Genomic DNA, 26,571 nt, shown 5'->3' with positions numbered 1-26,571 from the left:
CTTTCAAATGCCATAATAGGGGCGCTTTAAGACGTAAACCCTGTGCAAGTTTATAATTGACAGGGTTACAATTATGAACCATTTAAAAAGAAACTTCAGTGTGTTGGGCAGAAGAAATTTTTGTCAAAGAGGCCAGATCTTTTCCATTCTAGGTCACTGAATTTGATATTTCAAAAACTTGAACGGGCAGGTAAAGAGAAGTTCAAATTCGTCTAATTGATAATGTCCACTTGTCCCTTTCATTGTGCTCATGATTGTGATGTCATTATCATGATGATTTCTGAATGAGCCAAATCTTGTTCTGGATAAAAGTGCACTTTAAAGAATGTTTTATATATTTGTCACAGTATCCAAATAATGATATAGTACATTTTAAATGGAGCACAAACTGAAAGTCATGAAGACAAGTTTGCCACATCAAAATAAATCAAACTTTGGATTTGTACAACATAAATAAGCAATGCGTCTGAATTGTTGCGTATGGTTGCAGGATAGAACATCAACGGCTGGCCCAGATCAGTCACATATGTACATTGTGAGAAAAGAAACCAGCCTCTTTCAGTCACCTTATCATAATTCATGACAGCTTTCCCACATATTTGCTTTGTTTCGCAATTACTTCAAACCTTTTTTTTTTTTTTTTTTTTTCTATTACTCCATATCAGCCTCTGGAATGTGATAGTGTGTAATTCAGATGTGATTAATTGCTGCTGTCTTTCCAGACGTGTCGGTGCATTACATTTACATGGATTGACACCAGTAGATGAGTTTTATATGAAAACTTCTCCAGGTTAACCTGATTTTGATACTCAAGTGGTGAATGAATAGCATCTCATTTGCATTTTCAGTTTGATGATGTGTTTGCAAGCTGTGTCATCTCAGCTCTGTTAATGCAAACTTTAGTGTCTTTATGCTTGGGTTCCCAGACACCCCAGTGCTCTATGTTTAAAAATATGTTTGTCTGACCTAATTAAACCCAGTAGATATATATTATTGAAATTTTATTCTTTTTTTTTAATTAAGGATTGTAATATGTTGATCAGTCTTTAAAGATTGGCAATCCATTTTACATCTGTAAATTTATTTATTTCAGAATGAAACAGATTATAATTTTGTACAAGAAGTAAAAGCATCTCAGGGTCTCTCACACCCCAAACAGAACATGTGGGGGCATAAAGATTTTTTATGGAGTTACTGCTTTCCTGCTTCACATAATCTAAAAGAACAAGTCTAGTTTTTACTACCCATAACGCATTTTCCTCTGCATTTCGTTTTATTTCCTGTAGGCTTTTAGCTGAAAAAAAAAAAAAAAAAATCAGAGCAAGCTGATAAAATTTCTGACTTTGTAGAAAGAAATTACTTGCTTCTTTTTTTTTCATTTCAGCGCAGATAAGTGCAAAGAAAAAGCATATATTTGGTGTGACTATAACAAGAATAATGTGAGATCTGCACAATATTAAAAAAATTTGTTCTATTGCTGCTTTCAATAAAGGGGAAAGAGGAGAGATTTTCATTTAATTTTAATGTTGTTCTGAACAGTGAACAGTACATCAACACGTATCACAAAAATAAAATGGCAGGCAGGCGCTTAAAGGCATTTGTCAAGAAATGGCAAGTTATTTAAAATGATTCACAGCGAACTCCCACATGAACAATTACTCTCTTTCATACAAACACACATATGGATGCGGACACATGCTCGACAGGAAGGCTGAATGAGTTTTATATCATTAAAATACACTTGACGACTATGAATGCTACACACACAGGTAGTGGAGATGTCACTTTGGACTAGAGGGAGATTGACAGTGTTTCATAGCCTGTCCAGGTCACATTTCACCACCAAGTCAAGACAGAAATTAGAAATATTTTGCATAAAGAAAATGAAGCCTTTTTTTTTTTTTTAACTACATTATTTTCATGACAATTAAGCACATTTCCTCCCAAATTCTCATTACTGTAATGTGAAATGCAGTAGTTATACATTAGGGTACAATTTGTTGTACTGGCTTATATTTATGTTTTTTAAGCTAGTGAAATTTACTGTAATTTACAGTAATAAAATAATAAAATGAAAATTACAATAAAATTTTACAAACTTTTCAATCATATTAATGAGACTATTAAAAATAATAATAATCTCAAAAGCAAAAAATCCACATATTGGACATAATGGTAATGAGAGTAAGATTGCTTTTTTTGCATTATGGTAATGAGAATGAGATTGTTTTGCATTATGGTAATGAGAATGAGATTTGTTTATTGCATTATGGTAATGAGAATGATTTTTTTTGTATTATGGTAATGAGAATCAGATTTGTTTGTATTATGGTAATGAGAATGAGATTTTTTTTGCATTATGGTAATGAGAATGAGTTTTTTTTGCATTATGGTAATGAGAATAAGATTTGTTTATTGCATTATGGTTATGAGAATGAGATTCGTTTGTATAATGGTAATGAGAATGAGTTTGTTTGTATTATGGTAATGAGAATGAGATTTTTTTCTTACATTATTGTAATGAGAATACATTTTTTTTCTTTCATTACAGTAATGAGAGTAAGATTTTTTTTCTTGCATTACGGATTACGGTAATGAGAAAAATGTTTTTCCTGTATGAAGATAATGAGAATGAGTTTTTTTCCCCCTTGTGTTACAATAAAGTATTTTTCCTTGCATTATGATGAGAATGAGATTTATTTTCCTGCATTACGGAAATTAGAATATTTTTTTCTGACATTATGGTAATGAGAATTAGATTTTTTTTTTTCTTTATTACAGTAATGGGAAAGAATTTTTTTTTCTTGCTTTATGGTAATTTAAAAAAAAAAGATCTTATATGTTGCTTTACGGCAATGAGAATTTCTCATTCTCACTGCCGTTAGGCAAGTTAAAAAAATATGTTTCTCATTACCACAATTTTTTCTTACAATAAGGTAATGGGAATTTGGCAAAATGTGCTCAATTGTGAAAAAAGTAATGTTACAGTGCAAAATCGTCATATTCTTAAAGGTAGGCTTTCTTGACCTAAATATGTTATTGACAGGTTCCATAAGATTCATTAAAATGCTAGAGACTATTTAGGATCAGATTGCATACAGCATCATGCTGAGATTGCAACGGGGCTCATTAAAATCCATCAGCCTCTGAAACGTTTCTACGGATCTTACTTCACTCAAGCAGCCTACTAAGTAAATTGTTCAAATCTCTTGAAATTTAAAACATCTCTACAGTACATACTCTCTGCGTCACACATATCCAGTGGAATATTCTGAAAATATGAGGCAGGACACAATCTAGTGGTATAAAGTTTGAGGTCAACAAGAAATGCATGCTTATTACATTATCAGGTATTTGAAAATGTATATAAATATGTTTATATTATTTTTAATAATTCCCCTTCTATAGCTTCTCTCACCCTTTCTGGCACATCTATTTTTTATGGTTGATTGGTTGGTAGAGGAGCGCAATGTTTACACTGCATCCCAATGCAAGAAATCAATGAAAAATTATGTGACATTGCCCCCAACATAAACACCCACACACATTAATATTGATTTTAACTGGCAATACAACAACTACCAAATTCTCTACAGCCCCACTGGCCACATTTGTGTTGGGTTTTAATTTTTGTAGTTTTTGTATTTGACACTAAGCACTCTTTTCATTCTTGGTGTTCAATGCTTCAAACAGCCATTCAGATTGAATGTTTTCATTTCTTTGTTCTTTCTCATTTGACCTTCTTTGACACAGGCGTACTCACTCTCACAATAAATATTCATACAAGCATAAATATTACATGGCAGTCAAGTCTTCGGCACATCCAAGCGTGGTTTGAAGTGTTTCGGAGCACAACCAAACACAATGGCTCTTTGTTCTATGGCTCTTCACACTGCACTACCGTTTATTTGCACCATGTCTAGACATCAGTCACGGGTTACATCATTAATTATTCTAAATGTAACAGGATAATTGAGTTTCTTTCATCTATCTCACTCACATGATCAAATATTATATCTCCGTTTTGTTTTTAGTCCATATTGGCTGTGAAATTACATAGCTTAAGTTTTCATGTACAGTAGTGTACAACATGCATGAATTTGACCAAATCTAATAAAGGGGCTGTTCTTGTTTCTTAGATTTACTGTAAAGCTGGACACCACATAAATTACATTATATTTACAGCATATTATTGGAGTAGTTCACTTAAAAAATGAGTTATTAATTAATTAATTAATTAATTACTCTTCATCATGTCATTCCACATCAAATATTCAGTGAATAATAACTTAAATTTCAGTCCTCATACAAAACTATTGAATGTGTCGGGTGGACTACTTTTATGATGATTTATGGTGCCTTTATGATGCTTTTAGTCCATTTTGGAGCTTGAATGCACTAAATGTTTTCAATGAATGTAAAAAAGAGTGTGGACATTCTTCAAAACATCTCCCATGTCCTATAGCAGATAGAGTAGAACGTCATACAGGTTTTGAATGACAGGGCGAGTAAATGAAGAAAAAATTAAAATTTTAATTGTTGGAAATTTTCGTGTCCAACTATTTTCATTGGTGAACTACTCCTGTTATCAGTCATGTGAGTGTGTGAGAGCTCGATTTGGTGTAAGACTGGTCTTGGGATGTTCTTAGTACCATTTGAGACATAACTCAATTCTTATAACATTAAATGAAAGAGCAACTGTCCTAATGTTGAAAAAAAAAAAAAATGACATAGGCTTGATATGTTCACTGTATCTGAGCTACTGAGTACAAACACAGTAACACATACACACACACACACCCCTGTCAAACACACAGTTATGGAATCAGTGTATATACAGTAAAAATAAAGAGCATTTGTAAAACTGTACACATTTTGTTGAATGTTCATGCTGGCAGAGGCATTGAATTTCTTCAGATATTTGACCCATGTCATACATACACACATACCGCACGCACAAACATGTAAACACTTCCCTGGACAGAATGTTCAAGAGAACGTTTGGCTACCAAAGATGAGTCTCCCGGATCTCTGAGATAATGTTATTGGCTTTCTTCAGGGCCTAAAAGAGAAGGAGTCAGAAAAAGCAGTATTAGTAACACAAAGGACACTGCATAAAAAAAAAAAAAAAAACATCTCGTCGCTGTCGGGCTGAAACCTCGCATCTCCATATTTTGTCGTTTTTCTTTTTAACTTTTTTTTCATAAATCATTACTTTTGGTCACCCTTTACCTCTGTCTGTGGGTTTTACAAATATTTAACCAATGAAATGTATTAAAAAGAGCTTTTGACTACCTCGTAACTCCATTGGATCCTCAAACTGTCAGTAAAACCTCATAACTCCACCCACCTCTATCACCCACCTATCACCTATCACCCACCTCTATCAAAATGTACATTTTGGACCACCTTTGCTTCTTTGCAATGCAAGGGTAAATAAAGAACTGGTTGTTTGAATAAGTACAGCGTTTTCTTTACTCAAGACACAACATGTCTAAAAAGGCTCAAGTCTAACATTTAACATCTAACATTTAGTCTAACATTTGTTGTCGAGTTATAGTCAGTACACAGTTTTAAATAGTCTGTGTGTAATTACTGCATGAGATTTTGGCAAAATGACAGGAAAAACTGACCGCCCACATAACTACAGTAAAAATTATAACCTCTAAGTTGATGAAAACTTAATGAGATACACTTACTGCCTCAGATGCGGCCGTTCTACTGATGGACAAAACATGTCCAACATTCACTGGTCAAAAACCTCATATCTCCATTTGAGCTTCATTTTGGTATTTGGTAAATGTTAGTAATATAACGATACAAGTGTCTGACAATATATAAAGCCATAATATCAACTTTGATAACACAGCGTTTAATTATTTTAAAAATACACTGTAAAAAATGAATGTGATTTTAACAGTAAAATATTGAAAAAACGTTACGGAAAAAAAATTTAAATAGGTTAACAGTAAGTTCCAGTACTATATACAGGGAAAAACTGTAAAAGCTCTTACCAGACATTTTATGTAATTTTCACAGTAAAATGCTGTAAATTTTACAATTTTTAGAAGTAAAAAAGAACAAATCAATGTATAATTTACAGTCAAAAACTGTAAACTGATATTCCCACATTTCCCTGTGTGACACTCCACATTTGAAAGTATTTTGTTTAAAAAATCATGTTTCTTAATAGCTTTTTGTTATCAGTTATGTACATTAGGGTTTTATGTTACATCTTCTGTTGTTTAATGAATGTTTATTGCATTATGTAAGTGTTGTGGGTTACCATGATGGTGTTTTGCGTTTGCGTGAATGACTCTTTGCACCCTCTTTACATTAGTATATACTTCAGCTCGTGGAAAAGCTATTTGTGATGAACTCTGATTCTTCATGTGGCTTTCTCTTTTACCACCTGCATTATTATGGTGGTTGTCAGTATATGTTAAAGGTACAAAACAGATTTTACTAGTAGAGTGCATTGTTGAATTTACTTGTTTACATTCAAATTTTCTGTTTGTATGTTTGTAAATTACAGTTTTATACTGTAAAATTGACAGTTTGTTCTGTAAATGTGTTTACAGTTTTTTTCTGTATTTTTTACAAAATTATTCTGGCAACCACAGCTGCCAAAATTATTTTGTAAAAACTACGGAATATTTTTTACAGTGTAGTGTTTTTTCCATTTCCTGAAAAGTAGTGGTTTTGGACATAAAAGGTTTCCGCTCGACAGCGATGATATTCATTTTTGGATCACGAGTACCTAGCAGTGTTACCTATCACAAGTACCTGCAGAAGTAACTAGCAGTGTTGGGGAGTTTATAACTTAAAGTATGAAACTACTAACTTTTAATGTTTATTTTGAAACATAATTAACCAAAAAAAACCTCCAAACAAGTGATTTTACTGAGAACTACTTACTTGTGTAAACGCCACAATAAAAGTACATAGAATAAACAAGTAATAATATCTTGGTGGATGAGTGATCTTCGGTTTCAGCTGTGCGCTCCTATTCTATAGCACATGGTAAAGCAAGACCTGTCAATCTAAGCGATCAAACCAATCCAAGCGCGCCCCAGCTAATTAACAGTGTCCGACTGGTCTCTACACATCAATCATCTCTACACACTATACCCATCCACCATACCCGAGATCCAGTGTCCATTGGTTGCACTTTCAAATGACGTTGGAAAACACGTGATCCAAACACATGATCACAACGCTTTAGGATCCCAGAAATCCTATAGCTTTAGCCAAGCTGCATGTCATCTCACTCCATGATCTGTCTTACGTTATGTTTGGGTTTGTTCGAGACCACCTGCTCTAAATAAAGATATGCGATCTACTATAGTTTACTAATGTTTTACGAAATTACAAACCAAAACGTGGTGCAAAAGCATGTGTATACTGTTTACATGTGTGTCTGTGGTGCTTTTTCATACAAATACTTGGTATAGTTTGGTTACTAACTGAAACAGATATGATTGTAGTATTCTGCTAGTTGAGACCTTTTCAATGATATATGACATCTATCTGTTATGTACTATGATTTTACAGACAGCAGTTTTTTTTTTTTTTTTTTTTTCACACTATAAAAATAGAGCACTTCTAATATGGCAGAACATTTAAAAGCACTTGTTAAGTGATGGTCATATTCCCTATATTCACTGTAAAGCCAAGCTTCTAGGCTTTTTCACGCCGGCTATTAAGTGCATTGGATTGAAAGAGGTGTCTCATTTATAAAAGTCGATATACGATTAACTTGACATGGCATCTTAAACTGCTAAAGACAGTCTGAATGTGCATGACTGTAGTGGTGGTGCCTTAGATGGGATGAATTTAAAGACGACCTTTGTGAAAGTACAAACAGCTTAGACTGTCAGCATACTAACTGACGCACTGCTGCTAAATATAAATAACCACAGTAGCAATGCATTTTAAATCTGCATATGATGTTCCATTCATTCCTGGTGAAATTTCATCTTTTAAAACACTCATACTATATAGTATCATATACAATATGGTTATATACCATAACTATATTGCATCTGATTAATAACTCATTTAATGAGAGAAAGTGCATAGCTTTTTTAATGTTACCATGTTATTAACATGTTATTACTACATTTAGCCCCTTTTTATTCATTAAAAAACTGAGAAATTCTATTAAGTGTCAAATTATACAAAAACATATAAGTATTAACTGAAGTCAATAGATTTAACTAAATTGCTTTGCATTTATACCGGTGACTGCTCAAATACAAAATCCCTTTTGATAGTCTTGGCCCATTTGCAAAATTTAGATCTTGTATTAAAATCTATGTAGTTTTTAGTTTTTTATATCTTCCGGGTCAACACGAACATACCAGCTTTATGAGGCTTATAAGTATTTCACACGTGCACAAAACGTACCTCCAGCATCTGTGCAACCTCTGTGCGCTGCTGAGCAGTTTCCTGAGACTCGATGAGCAGTTCCTGCAGCAGAGGCTGTTTGTAAAGCTGACCGACCAGCTCACTCTGCAAATGCTCTTTCACAAAATTCACCAGGAAATGCATCACCGTCTTTGGCACACTACAGAAAACAGAAAATAATGTCAGATGCAAAGTGGCTCCTGGTCACTCAGGTGTTTGCCTCCCACACAAACAGGTGCTGACCTGTCCTGGATGCTCTTGCGCACGATCAGGAAGTAGCACTTGATGAGCCGTTGGATGACCTCACAGTCCCTCTGCTCTCGAGTGCTTAGTTTGCGGGATATTGGCACGGCCTACAGAAAAATGTCCAAAAGTTGTTGTTCTTTCCTGGTTTTCTTCAAATGTGCAGGTAGAGCTGGCTTCTGTACTTTTGAGATAGCAAAGACGTACCGTGTCCAACAGGTTGATGGCTTTGGTGGGGCTTCCAAATGCAGGCACGGGGCCTTTCTCCTCCGACGGCATCTTTTCATTCTTCCATCGCTTACCTCCATCCCCAGCCTCTGCCTGCAAAAGAGACGATAGAACAAAGACTAATCCTGTTTGGATTTGGAGAGAGAGACGGAGAGAGAGTTTTAGTACCTGCTGGCTGTTGACAGATGCAGACACTTGGGCAGCGTCTGTGAAATCAGGATGTTTGGTGTTTATATAGGCCAACTCGATTGCAACTAGATTATGAACCTGAGAAAAAGTAAACACATTCCATGAGTTAACATGATGACACATTTTCAGAAGAAGCAAAACTGTGCTCTGAATTTGACATGTGCTAAGGATTTCTGATTTAACACATTAGGAGTAGTGAACACACACACTGCAAACCATGGACACACACACCCAGAGCAGCGGGCAGCCATTTTGCTGTGGGGCCTGGGGAGTGATTGGGGGTTGGGTGCCTTGCTTAAGGGCAACTCAGTCATTTCCTGCCAATGTTGAGAATCGAAAACGCAACTTGTGCGTTACCAGTCTGACATTTTAACCATTAGGCCACGACTGCCCCAGTTGTGTGTTTGGTGTAAGGATGAAGCGGTACTAAAATCGATAAGACAGTAATTATTTTCATGTTACCACCGATACCTAAGAAATATTATCATTATATCTCAATAAATTATATCTCAATAAATTAAAAATAAAACACAAACAATTCTAATCTGTTTGGGTGTGGTCACATTTACTGCTTATTTCCGGTCGAAATCCAGTCATGCCAATAAGAATTCATGTGATCGGAATCACATGAGCGCAGATTTCACAACGAGTTCAAGTTGGTCACACGGATTCACCGCGACAAAAAGCTGCTCAGCTTGAAAGTGAATTCTGTGTGAGCTGTGCTTCATATATTACTACACTATTGACAATAGACAATGGATCCCTTTGCCCCTGAAACTTCATGACTGCAACAAGTCAATTTAATATTCATTGAATTGGATATTAATTTTATTATGATTTTTTATGATCAAGATTACATTGAATATTACATTGGTATTAAAGTATTGTTTTTAAAGATCACCATTAAAGGATTAGTTCACTTTAAAATGAAAATTAGCCCAAGCTTTACTCACCCACAAGCCTATTAAACAAGTTATAAAGTAAAATATCTAGCTTCCGCCAGACTGCCTTCTGTAGTGTAAGCGTTTTGAACTGCAAAAGTTTTACACTTTCTTCGTAAGTTGAATATATTTGATATTTTACTTCATAACTTGTTAAATATGATTTTTTCATTTTATTTTTTTACACAAATACATTGCTTCGCTTCAGAAGGCCTTTATTAACCCCCCGGAGCCGTGTGGAGTACGTTTATGATGGATGGATGCACTTTCTTGAACTTCAAACTCGTTGGTCTTGTTCACTATCATTATAAAGCTTGAATGTGTCAGGATATTTATTAATATAATTGTGTTCATCAGAAAGAAAAAAGTCATATACACCTAGGATGGCTTGAGGGTGAGTAAAGCTTGGGGTAATTTTTTTATTTTAAGTGAACTAATCCTTTAAGTGAGAGTGATGATGGTAAAGTAATAAAAATGTAAAAACTGGGAAAATGAGCATGCACAATTATATATCCAATTTATAAAATGGATAGTTCCAGTCCTTGATGTGATTGATAAATAGCTGCTTCACCGAAAAGATCTGTGCATTACTACGCAACACCCTTAGCAACATAAACAATCAATGTACTGTCAAAAATCTTATTATTTATTTCAGCAAAATGAGCTGTTTATTATTTATTTAATGACCCCTTCTGATACGTTAATAAGTGCATGTGTGTGTGGAAGCCCACAGGTTCCTAAGTGCAGAGTAAGTATTATTTAAAAGTTTTCTGTTTTTTTTTTTTAAAAAAAGAGAGTGACGTGACTTGTAGCCAAGTATGTATTCACACACAGCCAGAGCAGTGGGCAGCCATTTCTTTGCTCCAGTGCCCGGAGAGCGATTGGGGGTTAGGTGCCTTGCTCAAGAGTAATGAGAGTGGAAGAGAGCGCTGTTCATTCACTCCCCCCACCTACATTTCCTGCCGGCACTGAGACTCGAACCCGTGACCTTCAGGTTACAAGTCTGCCTCTCTAACCATTAGGCCAATTTAATGACACTTTTTGAATCTTCAGCAGACTCACGCAGTGCTGCGAACCAGCCTGGTTTAAACTCAAAGATGGAAAACAAATGTCTTCTGACATCTGAGAGATAAGCAGGTGTATACTCACAAGCCACTTTATTACGTACACCAGTTCAACTGCTCATTAACGCAAATATCTAATCAGCCAATCACATGGCAGTAACTCAATGCATTTAGGCATGAACAGATGGTCAAGACAATCTGCTGAAGTTCAAACTGACCATCAGAATGGGGAAGAAAGATGATTTAAGTGGCTTTGAATGTGGCACGGTTGTTGGTGCCAGACGGGCTGATCTGAGTATTTCAGAAACTGCAGGTTTACTGGGATTTTAATGCACGACCATCTCTAGGGTTTACAGAGAGTGGTGCAAAAAAGTGAAAATATCCAGTGAGCTGCAGTTTTGTTGGTGAAAACACCTCATTGATGCCAGAGGTCAGAGGAGAATGGCAAGACGTGACAGAAAGGCAACAGTAACTCAAATAAGCACTCATTACAACCGAGGTGCAGAAGAGCATCTCTGAACACACAACATGTCCAACCTTGAAGCAGATGAGCTACAGCAGCAGAAGACACACCGGTGACACTCCTGTCAGCTGAGAACAGGAAACTGAGGCTACAATTCACATGGGATCACCAAAATTGGACAATAGAAGATTGGACAAACAGTGCCTGGTCTGATGAGTCTCGATTTCTGCCACAACATTCAGATGGAGGGTCAGAATTTGGCGTAAACAACATGAAAGCATGTATCCATCCTGCCTTGTATCAACAGTTCAGGTTGCTGCTGGTGTAATGGATATTTTCTTGGCACACTTTGGGCCTCTTAGTACCAATTTAGCATTGTTAAAATGCCACAGCCTGAGTATTGTTGCTGATCATGTCTACCCCTTTATGACCACAGTGTACCCATCTTCTGATGGATACTTCCAGCACGCCTTGTGATTATGTTACTGTAATACAAGTCCTCAAAACAGGTATAAGTTAATGTAGGTGCAGCCACAGGCATATGTTCCTACCATCTCATTGGTAATGGGCAGACGTTTCCTGAGTAAGCTGGTAACCACCTCCACTATTGAATCATGTAGTTTGGGAAACCGCAAAAGCTCCTTTGGACATAAACAAACACACATGCATACAGTAGGTTAGCTGTCAATTTTTTAAAACATTTTTACACTTCCTATGTTAAAGAATAAGGCATAATATTTTCCCAACACACTTCCAAATATTATGAGCATCAAATCTGTTCCCCCCACTTTCCCTCCAGCACACATTCTGATATTAAATTGATGTATATAATAGAGTAAAGCGAAAATTTTTTTTAATGTAAAACAAATGTACACAGTAAAGGCAGCAGGACAGAGAAGATAAGAGCAGAATGAGGAGAGAATCCTAATGCAGGCTGTTCTGAGCCTGTGTGTGTCAATCTGCAGTGCCTGTAAAAAGCTTTCACTCTCCTCTTCATATTTCATTTTTGTAGCTATATAAGGGCTTGTCTTGGGAAACAGAAGTTTCCTTGCTTGTTTGAAATAAAAGACCTTGATGTACTATGCAGACAGATTCTGACATTCACATTGCATTTTTCCATTGGTCACTCAGAACATTGAAAACTGAACATGCGCCACCCAAAAAAACATTGAAAATGCGTCACCAAAAAAGGATCATGGTATTGATGACACAACCATATTAACATCTAACTAGGGCTGCACGATATCGGGGGGGAAAAAAGAGGACATTTTATGCAATATTGTGAAAAAAATGAAATAGATGACCAGATGACCTGAATAGCTCTATTTGGAAAGAACGGTTCAAGAATGACTGGGGTGATTTTGTTTATTTATTAATTTGAATGAATGAATGAATGAATGGGGTGAATGATTGATTGAATGAATGAATGAATGAATGAATGGATGACTGATTGGAATGAATGAATGAATGCGGTAAATGATTGAATGAATGAATGACTGGGGTGAATGAATGATTGGGGTAAATGACTGAATGAATGACTGGGGTGAATAAATAAATTAATGAAAAAAGAAAGGAAGAAAGAAAGAAAGGGATAAATTATTGAATGACTGAATGAATGAATTATTGGGGTCAATGAATGAATGAAAAACTAATTCAAACTATAAAGAGAACCATAAAAATATCTCTCTACTTGAGTTTTCATAGGCCACATTCAGACTGTTTTTGAGCAATTTGATATGACCATAAAATTATATTTATAATAATATAATACAATATAATATAATATAATATAATATCATATAATATAATATACTATTAAAATAATAAATATATTGTATTAAATAATACTACTATACTATAAAATGTAAAAATCGAGTAATAAAATGTATTTTATTGTCAAATTCCAATACTAATATTAATGTCTTAATTTCTTCATTTTCAAATGGTATACAACATTTATTTGTTCCAACGAACAAATGCACTGGCATGAACACACAGTATGTTTATTTACACATATGCAGCTCACAGCATCTCAGAACGTTTTGATTCACAGTAAATGAACCAAGCTGCTCTGAGACTCTGAAACACTGTACCATGAACTACATGTGTGTAAATGACGCACTTTACTCTGAAACCACTAGCACAAGTTTACTTAATTAAATTGCAATTTGACATTCACACTAAGCCATATCACGTTTTTTCCCCCCACTAACTACCTACGTTGTAATGAATAAAGCACTGATAGGGGAGTTAAGTTTTAAGTTTTTAAGACTGACTACATTACCCCATATTTCATTTCATTTCCTGCATGTTCTGGATCAAATATTAAAAGCAGTGAAGCACCTGTGTGCTGTAGGCAGAGCAGTGCTGGATGATTCTCTGAAGTTCCTCGTGTACGAGCTCCACGCAGCGCATGCTGGGCTCCTCCAGTCTCTTGATCTGTTTCTTCACCAGCAGCTCAAAACTGACCTCAGGAACAAACAGCGCTGGCCGAGGACCCTACATTATCACAACAACCAAATACAGTCAACACACATTTAGTCTACATCTGTACAAGTGTTATAGAGTTTCCGCAACTTCTGACCAATGATTTTCCATTGCTTTTACAACTGTTCTACTAGATAAAGATTCATTTAATAGTGATTGCAATTTCTATCAGAAGTAGTATTTTAGATTTGGGCAAAACAAATATATACACTACCCATCAAAAGTTTGGAATAATTAAGATTAATTTTTTAAAAATGTTTTTAAAATAAGTCTTTTATGCTCACCAAGGCTGCATTTATTTGGTTAAAATGACTATAAAAACAGTATTATTGTTAAATCTTATTGCAGTTTGATATAACTGTTTTTTATTTGAATATGTTATAAGATGTCATTCATGTGATCAAAGCTGAATTTTCAGCATCATTACTCCAGTCTTCAGTGTCACATGATCCTTCAGAAATCATTCTAATATGATGATTTGGGGCTCAATTATTATCAATTATTATTGGTACAATTATTAATAATGGTTCTTTCTTATTATTATCAATGTTTCTTAATATTTTTATGGAAATCAAGATACAATATTTTCAGGATTCTTTGATGAAAAGAAAATTCAAATGAAATTTCAAATGAAAATCTTTTGTAACATTAAAAATGTTTTTACTGTCACTTTTGATTAATTTAAAGAATAATGAATGAATTATTTCATTCATTCATTCATTATTTAATTCATTATTAATTAATTCAGTAATAATTCGTTTTTTTTTTTTTACTTTTACTTACACTACCATTTAAAAGTTTTGGGTATCACACATTTTTTCCACAAAAATATTAAGCAGCAAAAACTGTTTTGAACATTGATAATAATAAAAATGTTTCTTGAGCAGCAAATCTGAAAATTCAGCTTTGATCACAGGAATAAATTACATATTTAAATTTATTAAAATAGAAAATATTTATTTTAAATTGCAATAATATTTCACAATATTATTGTTTTAAATATATTATTTATTAAGAAATTATTTTATTAACTTTTAAGATTTATTTAACGTTTGGAGGCTTGGAATTTACATTTTTAAAATTCTAGGATTTCCCATGACTGTGGGAACCCTGAAAAAGCTATCTGAACTAGCATTTATTTGCAATTTCCAAAACTCCTCATGTTGAGGACATGAATATGATGCTCTGAACCATAACATTGTGTCTCGGAAAAAATGTCTGTTTGAAAAATAATTGTTATTATTTGGGCAATTTGGTTTGGTGACGCTTATGGCGTAGAAATTTCACACTTTACTTTAAGAAACTGAGCAAAGGAAGATGAGAAGTTCCACAAAAAGTACTGTATATGCTTATCTGTATACACACACATGCATACATAAACATGTAAATATTGTACCGTAGCGTTTCGAATAGCTGTGAGAATATCTAGCTCTGTGAGTCCTCCAAGTGGATCAATGGACTGCAGGGTTCTTCCAAATGTCTCGTGGAATATATAACAGATACGAGCTCCTCCACACCTACAATAAACAAATGCTCACACAGTCAGTCAGTCAATCCATGAAAATTAAAAATCATGCAGCACTTTTGGGCATCACAGGCATGTTGGCACATTCACACAGGCCTGGAGTCGTACTCAACTGTCCAGCCAGAAAATGTCAATACGAGGCACTTAATTAATCGATAGCTGGTGTGGACTTAGCCAGATATGAGGGATGAACAGCATTTCATCCAACAGTGAACAGGGTGTAAATAAGGAGTTGGGCAGACTTGAGGATTATCTGCCTGTCAAATTCAGCCAAGCAGACAAAGTAAACATGGTGTGCTTGATATCTGTCATGAGCTTCAGTGCGAAAATTACAGACTGAGATGCTGCTGAAGTCACAGAAAAAAAGATTCAGCAGGAATGTAGCCTTGGTAATGGCAATATGTCAAACTCCATAACATGGTGTAAGATGGCAACCTGTAGTAAGTGGCTCCACAGATCACAATTATGACCCGTTTTATGACTGATGTCTGATGACTTTTGTGCTCAAAAATGGTAAGAGCTTTCTCAGATCACAAGCTCAGATCTAACTGGCTGGCTTTGTGCAATGTTTTTGTGTCTACTGTTGTACTGAAGTTACAAATAAATAGCCAATGCTTACTTTCAATTGGGCCCAAAAAAATAAGGCCTTTTCAAATTCACACCAAAAACAACATTGGCACAGAAGGAAATAAAATAAAACATACATGCATGAATTGTTTGCAATAAGATTTATATAAAAAGAATTCAGAAAATATATTTTCATTTTATGCCGACTTTAAAACTTTGTTCAATCAATCAAATAAAACAATAATGGATGAATGGATGAAGATGATTCTAAATGCAAGAACATTTGCTCATTTTTTAGAAAAAATACCAGAGGGGAGAAAAATGAGCAGAAAATTGGAAAAATCATTTACACACAGCAGAACAACAACAACAAAACACAGGGAATGTTGGAAGGCATCTACAGAAAAATTCTCAGAGATAATTTCACCTTGCCCTTTAGGGCTTCCACATAAATAAGATTTTGAATAACAGATTACGTCTCATTCTTTTGGACCCAACTTTATATATAAACACAGTTCAATTTTTAACAACAAAAGCTTTTCATATAAATTCTTTTTGCTCTGCTTGTGTGTTGCATTTATTGCCTTCATTTGTCCCAGGCACTCGACCAGACTCCAGAGCATCAGCTCCAGTGACAGCTGTCAGACACAGAATAGTGGAACAGATCTGTAGAAACACAGTCATTTAGGGCTGGGCGATATGACCATATATATCGTTACCACAAAATAAAATGTCTATCGTCAGAGACTTTGCTATATCGTATATGTCGCAGTAGCCTATGTAAATATATTGCATTATTGATGCTTCAGAGTGATGAAATGCATGAATGAGAATATAAGGAGTGGGACGTGCTTGATGTTAAAAAGAGTTATAAGAAAAGGAACTCGGTGCAGCACTCGTGCTGACTGGCACACTGCCAAAGTGCGCGCACAGAAACATGCTCATGCTCAAACATAGGGACATGCTCCATGTTAAAGTGTTATTAAGCACAATAAGTAGGGATGGGGAATAAACTGGTAGAAACGATTAGCTGGTAGAAATTTGTCAACTGGTAGAGATTTTGGACTATCGTCTCTGTCGCGGTAATGGTTACGCTCATGTGAGTTTGCTATGCTGCACGGTCACGAAAACGTATCATTTGCATGAGTTTTTAAGCATTGCGGTTTAAAAACAAGTGGTTTTAAACCATTAAAGCGCAATTTGCAGCGAAAGACAACTCATTTCAGCATATGCACACACTCTCTGATAGACTGTTTCTCAGCACTGTTTGAGAGACCTGCGACATAAAGCCGCCACTCATAGAGCATGTGAGGACTGAACAGAGTGCTTTTTGCCACCTAATTGGGTTTGAATGGTTTGCAAGTAAACAGAGCCATTTATGTCTTAAGTGAGGGTACAGTTGAGAAAGACAAGACTTGAGTATAATGGATCGGTGCAGCCAGTCTTAAAGGGACAGCATCCAAATTTACCTGCTGTCATTATTAATGCTAATCAAACAACAAAAAAAGAGAGAAAATCTCTCACTGCTTGCTTTTGTAACTTTAATAAGAATAAATGTATATTTAATTTACACAGTAAAGATATAAGATTTTGGTCATATCACCCACCCCTACACTCAGTGATTCAACATATTATTTGTGGTGAATTTCTGTGGTAAATATTTGGTATTAATGTAAAGACCTTTAGAGACAATAAGAAAAAAAAAAACTTGTTTAAAGTCGGCATTTGTGTTGTCAAAAATATCAATATTTCGATATGTATTAATACTGAAATATTTGAAACGTTCCAAATACTCATTTTCTGCAATATTGATACGCCAATATCAGCTGCACGTTCTCGCTCTCTCTTCTCTCCAGCGGTTTGACACACACCCGTCTCCTGTCACTCACTCCTCTCATTCGCTCTGTTTGAATAGTGCTTGTATTGTGCATAATTTGTCATTCCTGCAGGTTCACGACTATACCAAAAGCACATGCACCACTAATCTATGTAAGTGGTACGCACATAAAGCCACCTCTCAAACAGCTCGCTAGAACCAAATTGAGTTGTTTTTCGTGGCTTATTGCAAGTAAACGGTCAAATACTCACAACATTTTGTCAAAATGCCCATCTTGGCAAGTATTCAGGTAAACAGTCAGTTTGAGAACGTAAATATTTGAGAAAGACAGTGCATGTTGTGTAACCATATATTGGATCCGTGCATAAGCTCCTAGGCTGTGTGTCCACCAAAACGTTTTTAGCCAGCAGAAAACACTAAGCGCTCTGCTGAAAACGCCTAGCTGTGAGCGCTTGGGCAGTGCAGCGTTTTTTTTTTTTTCAGTTGAGACGCTTTGCTTGCTATGATACAGCATATCCACGGAAGTGTTACTAGTATTTCATTTCACAGATAGTTTGTTTCTGTGCTGTTTCTGTATAAAAATGTCAATACAATGTAAAGTATTTGCTCTGGCTCTTGTTTTAAATTATTTTTTTTATCCGTTATTATGCTTGTTGTTGTCATCTGTTTGCATTGTACAAGCAGAATGTGGTGGTTGGTCGGTGTTGTATTTGTCCCGCCCCTACTCCACTCTGATTGGATGGCTGGGTACAAAGTGACAGTGATGAGCACAGCGTTTTACTCAAAGTTAAACATTCTTCAACTCGAGACGACCAGTAAAAACTGGCTTGAGCGTGAAAAAGACACTCAGCACCTCGTTACGCTCCTGCCGTTTAAAAAAACGCAGCGCTCCCATTGAAAACAATTGGAAAAGTATGGAAGCCCGTTTCCGCCACTAAATAAAAAAATAAAAAATAAAAAAAACAGTAATTGCGACTTTTTATCTCTATTTCTCGCAATTGTGAGAAAAAAGTCAGAATTGCGAGAAAAAAAAGTCAGAATTGTGAGAAAAAAAGTCAGAATTGTGAGAAAAAAAAGTCTGAATTGTGAGAAAAAAAAGTCAGAATTGTGAGATATAAACTCGCAATTACTGTTTTTATTTTTTTATTTAGTGGCGGAAACGGGCTTCCATAGAAAAGTACGCTAGCTGCTGAAAAAAAAAAAAAAAAAACGCTTTGGTGGACAAAAAGTGGCCTTAAAGTGACAGCATCCTAATATTTCTTACTAAATGTAGGCAGATCTGAATGCCAGTGTGCTGTCAGTTGTGGAGGATATTTAGTCCAACCCTCTGCCGAGACACGTCATGAAGAGAACAGATGATGTTTCAAGAGGGAGGGGAGGTTAACGTTTTTTGATTAAAGATTACATGAGCATATGAATTTTAAAATATAATGACATGCACGGATAAATCATTCAAATTAATTTTCAATCTTGTCAATTTTGATTTCATGGTGACTTTATATTAACTTGTTTTGCAGAAAACATCCTTAATATGCTGGTTCATGTACTCACAATTCAGAGGTCTGGATGTGCCTGGCAGTGCCTTCGATGGTGTTGCAGTAGTCGGTGGCAAACTTGGTGACGATCTGCAGCAAGGTGGCGCTGTGGTCTTCCACAGGCTGCCCGTAGCTGTTGAGTCGGGACTGGTACTGGGCAGCGAGCACCGTTACTCGTGTCTTGAGCTCCGGGAGACAGTCCCTGATGTGATGCATGAGCAGTCGGCTCAGGGTGCGAGCCAGGTAACGCGAGCCACAGCGGGAGGCTAATGACGGGTAATGGCGCTGCAGAAACGCCTGCTCATCTTTGCAGGAGTCGGTGAGACTCTTTTGGGTGTTCAAGTCATGCTGGCTCCTGGTGAAGTAAAAAACAAAATTATAAGATTGATTAGTGAATCAAAGCCTGAAAATTTTTAAACAGAAGTAGGACGGCACCAAGTCACATCTGAATTCACTGTCTAAAAAGATACTTTCCTCTAGTAGGTTTTATACATGTATCAACTGCTGTTTATAATATCCCAAAATCCTCTGCGTGTAATTCAGCGGTAGGGCAAAAACATAAAAATGACATGGTTATCTCTAAAGCTTGTTTGGATTTGTTCTAGATCATTAAACATGATGTTATGCAGCCATGGTCTGAATTCAGTTTCTTTAGGAGGAACCTTCTTAAAAAAGTGATGAATGTGAAGTTATTGACTGGGCAGCACAGCAGTTTATGAAAGAAGACTCTTATGCTCACCAAGGTTGCATTTATTTTAGAGCTATGGAATATAAATGTTTTTGCCATGTATCATGATGCTGATGTGATCAATTCCGCATTGATGCATAAAAACAAAAGAGTTGATTTTTTAAAAATGTACTTTAATAGACCTATTATACATATTATAATATTCTGTTTTAATGTAAATAAAGTAGGCTACTCTTATTATATATTAATAAAAAAGTTGCGTATGTCAGCACTTGCGTCTGATGTTTTGGTTTCAGTATTTAGGAAAAGAACATGCATGAATAAGAGAAAGTACAGGACGTGCTTGATGTTTAAGCCATGAATAAGCCATGAAAATGTTCTCGATGCATTACTCGCGCTGACTGACACACACCAGAAGCGCGCGCACAGAAAGATGCCTCTGTCAGACAGCATGCCATCCGAATTTAACTGTTTAGCGGCATATTGCGCTTGAATGGTCAGATACACACAGAATTATTTCAAAATATCTGTCTTACCAAGTATTTATGTAAACATAGTCGGTTTACGTACATAGTCGGTGAACATAAACAGTTGGGGGGGGTGGATTATGTGTTTATAGTATATCCGATCCGTGCATCAGGTCTTAAAGGGGTCATGAATTGAGAAATCAACTTTTCCTTGAGCTTCTGATATATAAGAGGTCATCGTACTATAAGAATATCATGTAAGTTTCAGAACTGAAAACTTCATTGTTAGTCCAATAAAAGCTTTTATTGACTCCAGGTATATGCCTATCTATAGGTGAAACCCCGCCTCCACAGAAGAAATCAATGCCTACTTCATCATTGCAATGTTAGCCCCGCCCACTGGCGTGTTAGTGAGATGAGGAGGAGAGAAGAGCGATACAGGACAAAAATAACATTACCTTTCAAAGGATCCTAATGCTAGGAATATAGTTATTTATTTTCAACAATGTGAATGTCTCAGTTGAGCTTTATTTATTTCTATTCGGTATTTCACTGTGGATTTTTTGGTAAATCAATCACATTTTGGCACAGGCTTTGCAAACAAACTTTTACAATATGGACTCGACAGTAATGCAACAACATGTAAGTAACTGTGTTAATTCTAATGCCTGATCTGATTTGTAATGATTCATGTACAGTCAGAAGTTCTTAGTCTCTGTGTCAGTAAATCAAACTAGTGAACGGTCAACTTCACGTTGTTTCTCTAGTAGGATGAAAATAATCTGTTATTTAAATGGTGATTAAATTATATATAGAAAGTGGTCAAAGAACGCTCCCTTTACAATCGCTGGAGCTGTCAATCAAACAGCGCGAGTTTATCAGTGACTGAGTTTTGGGCTCGCACCAAAACTCCCGTTATATTTAACGAATCTCTTAGTTACATCACGTTTGCACTGTTAGTGATCATGAAAAATCAATCACATTTCAGCGCAGGCTTTGGAAACCGACCTTTACGATATGGACTCGACAGTAATGCAACAACTGTGTTCATTCTAATGCCTGATCTGATATGTAATGATTCATCTACAGTCAGATGTTCTTTGTCTATGTGTAAAAGTAAATCAAACCAGTGACTAAACGGTGAACTTCACATTGTTTCTCTTAGTAGAATGAAAATAATCTGTTATTTAAACGGTGATTAAATTATATAAAGAAAGTGATCAAAGAACGCTCCCTTTACAATCGCTGGAGCTGTCAATCAAACAGCGCGAGTTTATCAGTGACTGAGTTCTGGACACGCACCAAAAAATAACCGTTTTATTCAACGAATCTCTTAGTTATCGCGTTTGCACTGTTAGTGATGGTGAAAGCATTTGTTAGTGTGCAGAAATTGAGTTGCAATGACGAGATCACTGCTTTCATGCGCTCAACAACATGTTCAACAACAAAAAGTTTTGAATGTCTTGTATATGTATATGAAAAGGGTAGTTTGAGAGGTCAAAAAAGAAGGTAATTTCAGAGATGGAGCAAGTCACATTACATTGATAAAATATAACAAAATAAAACTTTTTTTCCTTCAGAATAAGTGTCATTCATAAAAAGACCAAGACAGTAAATCTACTCTTTACAGAGTTACTATTAATTTCATGTTGACTTTAAATATAGAAATTGTTGGCATCATTAGGCATGAATTGTTCTTTGACAAATGAAAGCGTCTTCAGCTCTTTCATTTTGGTTCAAATCAATCTGTAGTGCATTCTCACAGGATAGAGGTAAGCTGAAAATTGTTAGTATACTGCCCACTACTGGAAAAAGAGAAGCTTCTGTCAACAGAGTCCCAAGTACTGTGCACATGACAACTAAGAATGCAAGCAACATTTTTACATTTTCTAAAGAAAACGTAAATTGTGCTTTCCTGGGCAAAACCTATTGCTACACCTCTGTGTTGTTGCTAGGGAATTGTTATGTGGTTGCTAGGGCAGGTTGCTAGGTTACTGGTTCAAGTCTTTATGGTATGCTGTTATGGCTCAGGTTCTTCCTTCAGTCTAAGTTCTGCCTGTTTTTACATCCATCAGTTAAAAATCGTAAGTCAGTTCTCTTCAATAACACGTGATTTGAGGAATCATTCAAGCCTGAAGGCCAAACAACATTGGACTAGATGCATGCTTAAATGTAATATTTAAGGTTAAGGATTAGTTTGAATCTCTCACCTCTAGTATGAGCAATAATAACAATTATGCTTGCCTCTAATAAAACGTAAATGACTGACCAATATACTGCACAGAACACGTCTTTTATTTGTTGCAATGCTTGCTTCCCATAAATGCTCTCCCAGGAAATCTTCAAGTGCTTTCCTGTTTGACTGCTCGTGGTTGAATCCTCAAAGAGAGCGTAGGTTAATATTGAAGAGACGTTGGCCTGCAGCTATTTCTGATTAAGTTAACGAGAGTCGAGAAATGAAAAGTGTCACTGCAGTTCTTCTCCCCAACTAAATTGTCTCCCTGTATCCGTACAGGCCCTGAAGGACATGCTAAAGCCACAGCTGAATAAACCAGTGATTTATCTCCAACACGGCTCTGTTCGCTGATAGCGGGTAGACGTGGTACCCTTGGGTGCTTGTGCTTAAACAGGCAGGGCAGGAAGAGAGGATAACAGTGTAGGGAATATTACAGTCACTGCTCCTTAGGGTTATGATAGAGGAACTCAAAATGTAAGAAAATTACACTGTTAAAATGTTGCAATGCTTTTTCACACGGTTGATTAAGTTTTTACTGCAGTAAAAGAAGTCGAGAGGGCCATGTGCTACACTTTTGTTGCACTTTATTTTTTCCCTGAAGCCATTGAAGTCATTCAGGGTTTCATGTGCATGTCGTGAAGTCCTTCTACATGGTTATTTTTTCACCCTCTCTAACCCTTATGCTTAAACAGGCTGTTTTTGCTGCTGTGCCTTTAGGACTTCATATGTAAATGAGTTCTGTAATGATCTCCCCAGTCTCATCAGAAAAAACAGACTCTGCATTTTTGCAATATGTGTGAAATACATTGCTGCAGGTCCAACTTGGTGCAGTTTCAAGGTGAAATGACCACCTGTGTTGCTAAAAGAACTACAGGACTCCATGATTTTTGTTTAGAAGCCACAGAGTTGAGTTTTTTTTTTTTCCCCAAAAAAGTTTTTTAAAGAAATGAATACTTTTATTCAGCAAGGACACATTAAATTGATCAAAAGTGACAGTAGACATTTACATTGTCTACAGTATTTCAAATAAATGCTGTTCTTTTGAACTTTATATACATCAAAGAATCCTGAAGAAAATTTATCACTGTTTTCGCAAAAATATTAAGCAGGACAACTGTTTTCATCATTGATAACAATAATAAATGTTTCTTAAATCACCAAATCAGCATATGAGAATGATTTCGGAAGGATCATGTGACACTTGAGTTGACTTGAGTTATATTTCAAAATATTACTGTTTTTACTGTATTTTTGATCAAATAAACAGGATTGGTGAGCTTAAAGAGACTTCTTTAAAAAATCTTACAGACACAAAACCTTTGAATGTTACTGAAACTGTATCTGCATTTTATATACACGTTATCATTAACAGTAATAATTTAATATCAAATGAAAATAAATATTTTAAATGAATTAAAATACAGTGGACTGAAAATACCAATACTCTCATTTCTTGAGCATATTTAAGTTAAAAGTAGGCTACAAGTACATGATATTTGTAGTTCTCCACATTTAAAATGAACAAAATTAATTTGTTCATTTGAATGAAAATTGATTATGGATATGAAAATCTGCTCAAAATTGACATCCCTTGTCACGTCGCACTAAGGCCAAATAACATTTCCCATTCGCACAATTATTTTAGCTGCATTTTGTTCTCAATGTAAATGAAATGTTTGCACTGTAGAGCCCTAAGCAATGACTTTTAGTTTCCACTGGGAAAAATCAAAGATTATAAGGGAAGATTATGAGTAAATAATGACTTAAAGGAATAGTTCACCCAAAAATTAAAATTAAGTAATTATTTATTCACCCTGGTGTTGTTTAAATGCAGTATGCCTTTCTTTCTTTTACAAACCACAAAAGGAGAAATTAAAAAAAAATGTCCCACTTGCACTTGTCCATATAAAATCAGTGAATAGCGACCAGCATCAAGCTTTAAAAAAAAGACGCAAAAGTATCACAGAATGATCCCATGCGACACATGTCGTATATACCAAGTGTTCTGGAGGTATACGATAGGGTCTGGTGAAAAACAAACTGAAATGTAATGTATTAGTTAACGAAAATCCTGGTCTTCTCTGCATGGCTGCGCAATGCGCTCATTCGTGAGAATCTATTAGCGCTGCAGTCACTTCGACTCGCCCAGAAAAAGCACACAGAAATCAAGATTAACAATAAAAATATACATGAACTACAACATCTAGAATCCCAGAAAGTAGCCATGTACTTTCTTATTTGAGGTGAATATCAGTTGACAGATGTGAACGTGATAACTTCTTGTTAAGACGAACACAGATGGATTGTATTTCATGCGGTGTTTTTCTTAGTCTTGATTTCTCACAACTTGTGTGTTTTTCTGGGTGAGTGGGAGTGAACTGCTGTGTTAATAGAGTCTCTTGGACGCACAGCCGTGCACAGAAGACCAACGATCAGGATTTTCGTTAAATAATACATTACATTTCAGTTTGTTTTTACCAAACCCCATATATCCCCAGAACACTTGGAATATACGTCATGTATTGCATGGGATCATTCTGTGATACTTTTGTGTCTTTTTCAAAAAGCTTTATGCTGGTAGCTATTCACTTCCTTCAAATAAAGGAGTGCAAGCAGGACATTTTTTTTTTTTTTTTTTTTTTTTTTAAATCTCCTTTTGTGGTCAGAAACAGAAAGAAAGGCGTACAGCAATAGAACAACAGCAGGGTGAGTAAATGATGACTTAATTTTAGTGTGAACTATCCCTTTAAATATAAGTCTGTTGCTTTGGAGGTTGAATTTTGCATCTAACATTGCATTTAAAATGTACATTTAAAATCAGGATATAGGATAGATTTATGTTTCTAATAGGGGATGTAATGGTACACATATTCGCACCGAAAATTTTTGGTATGCGTCTTTACACGTGTACTGACGAATACAGAGTTGTAGCCCATTAACCACTTTTAACCACCAATAAATCACAATAAGCTCTGTGTTTTGTTTCATTTTCGATAAGAAACAAAGTCTCATCCCTCAAATTCTGTCCATTTTATATGAAATTCAAACAATAAATGCCGTTTTGATGATGTTTGACATGGCGTGACAGATCGCTGTATAGGCGCCTCAGTTCAGGCAGTGTGGCGCACGAGTGAACGCGATCATCTCTTCCTCTTTAATACTAGTTACAGAATAAACATAAATGAACATCTGAAGGTATGTTAAAAGATACAGTACTACTTACTGAAATGTATCTCATGTAATTGCTCAATCAGTGTTTCAACCGCGGAAAGACATCAGTGAAAAAGCTTGTAAACAATAGCATATGTCACGCAGCATTTACCTCAGAAATGTCATTCAGTGTCCACAGCTTGTTAGTTCGCTAGAGAAATTAACTCTTTCGCTACATATATATGCACTATATTAGCCTATATATTAGGGATGCAACGATAGCAAAATCTCACGGTATAATAAAAAAAAAAAAAAAAAGATAAATGAAGACTTTGTCAGTTTGAAACAGGAACTTTCAGTGTAGTGTTTTCAGTTTTCATAATAAGGAAAAACATTAAACCACCAATAAAAAAAATAGTAGTAAAGGGAAAAAAATGCACAATACTCAACTTTTTTGTTTTGATCGGTAACGTAGATATCAGCATTTATCTGAATAATAAACCTTTGTGTACTTCTGTGATATTTGGAAAATTTGTAACAGA

At 35.6% G+C, this 26,571-nt stretch overlaps 1 protein-coding gene across 3 annotated transcripts in view; it reads right to left on the bottom strand.

The window, feature by feature from the left end:
• Positions 1-1,503: 1,503 nt before the first annotated feature.
• Positions 1,504-26,571, bottom strand: part of si:dkey-32e23.4 (dynamin-1-like protein) — a 33,258-nt gene continuing 8,190 nt past the window's right edge. For 2 of the 3 annotated variants that reach the window (XM_051902258.1, XM_051902259.1), the window contains 8 exons: positions 19,505-19,843; positions 15,421-15,541; positions 13,881-14,036; positions 12,089-12,178; positions 8,860-9,147; positions 8,653-8,762; positions 8,410-8,569; positions 1,504-5,062 (listed from right to left, as the gene is read on the bottom strand). In XM_051902258.1, coding sequence (XP_051758218.1) covers positions 5,006-5,062; positions 8,410-8,569; positions 8,653-8,762; positions 8,860-9,147; positions 12,089-12,178; positions 13,881-14,036; positions 15,421-15,541; positions 19,505-19,843 — 1,321 coding nt within the window. In that variant the 3' untranslated portion in view covers positions 1,504-5,005. The remainder of the gene's footprint in view (positions 5,063-8,409; positions 8,570-8,652; positions 8,763-8,859; positions 9,148-12,088; positions 12,179-13,880; positions 14,037-15,420; positions 15,542-19,504; positions 19,844-26,571) is intronic. The other variant, XM_051902260.1, reaches the window with a different exon arrangement.

Source organism: Ctenopharyngodon idella, chromosome 8 (genome assembly GCF_019924925.1).
Source record: "Ctenopharyngodon idella isolate HZGC_01 chromosome 8, HZGC01, whole genome shotgun sequence".
NCBI lineage: Eukaryota > Metazoa > Chordata > Actinopteri > Cypriniformes > Xenocyprididae > Ctenopharyngodon > Ctenopharyngodon idella.
This window is presented reverse-complemented; position numbering and strand designations above follow the sequence as displayed.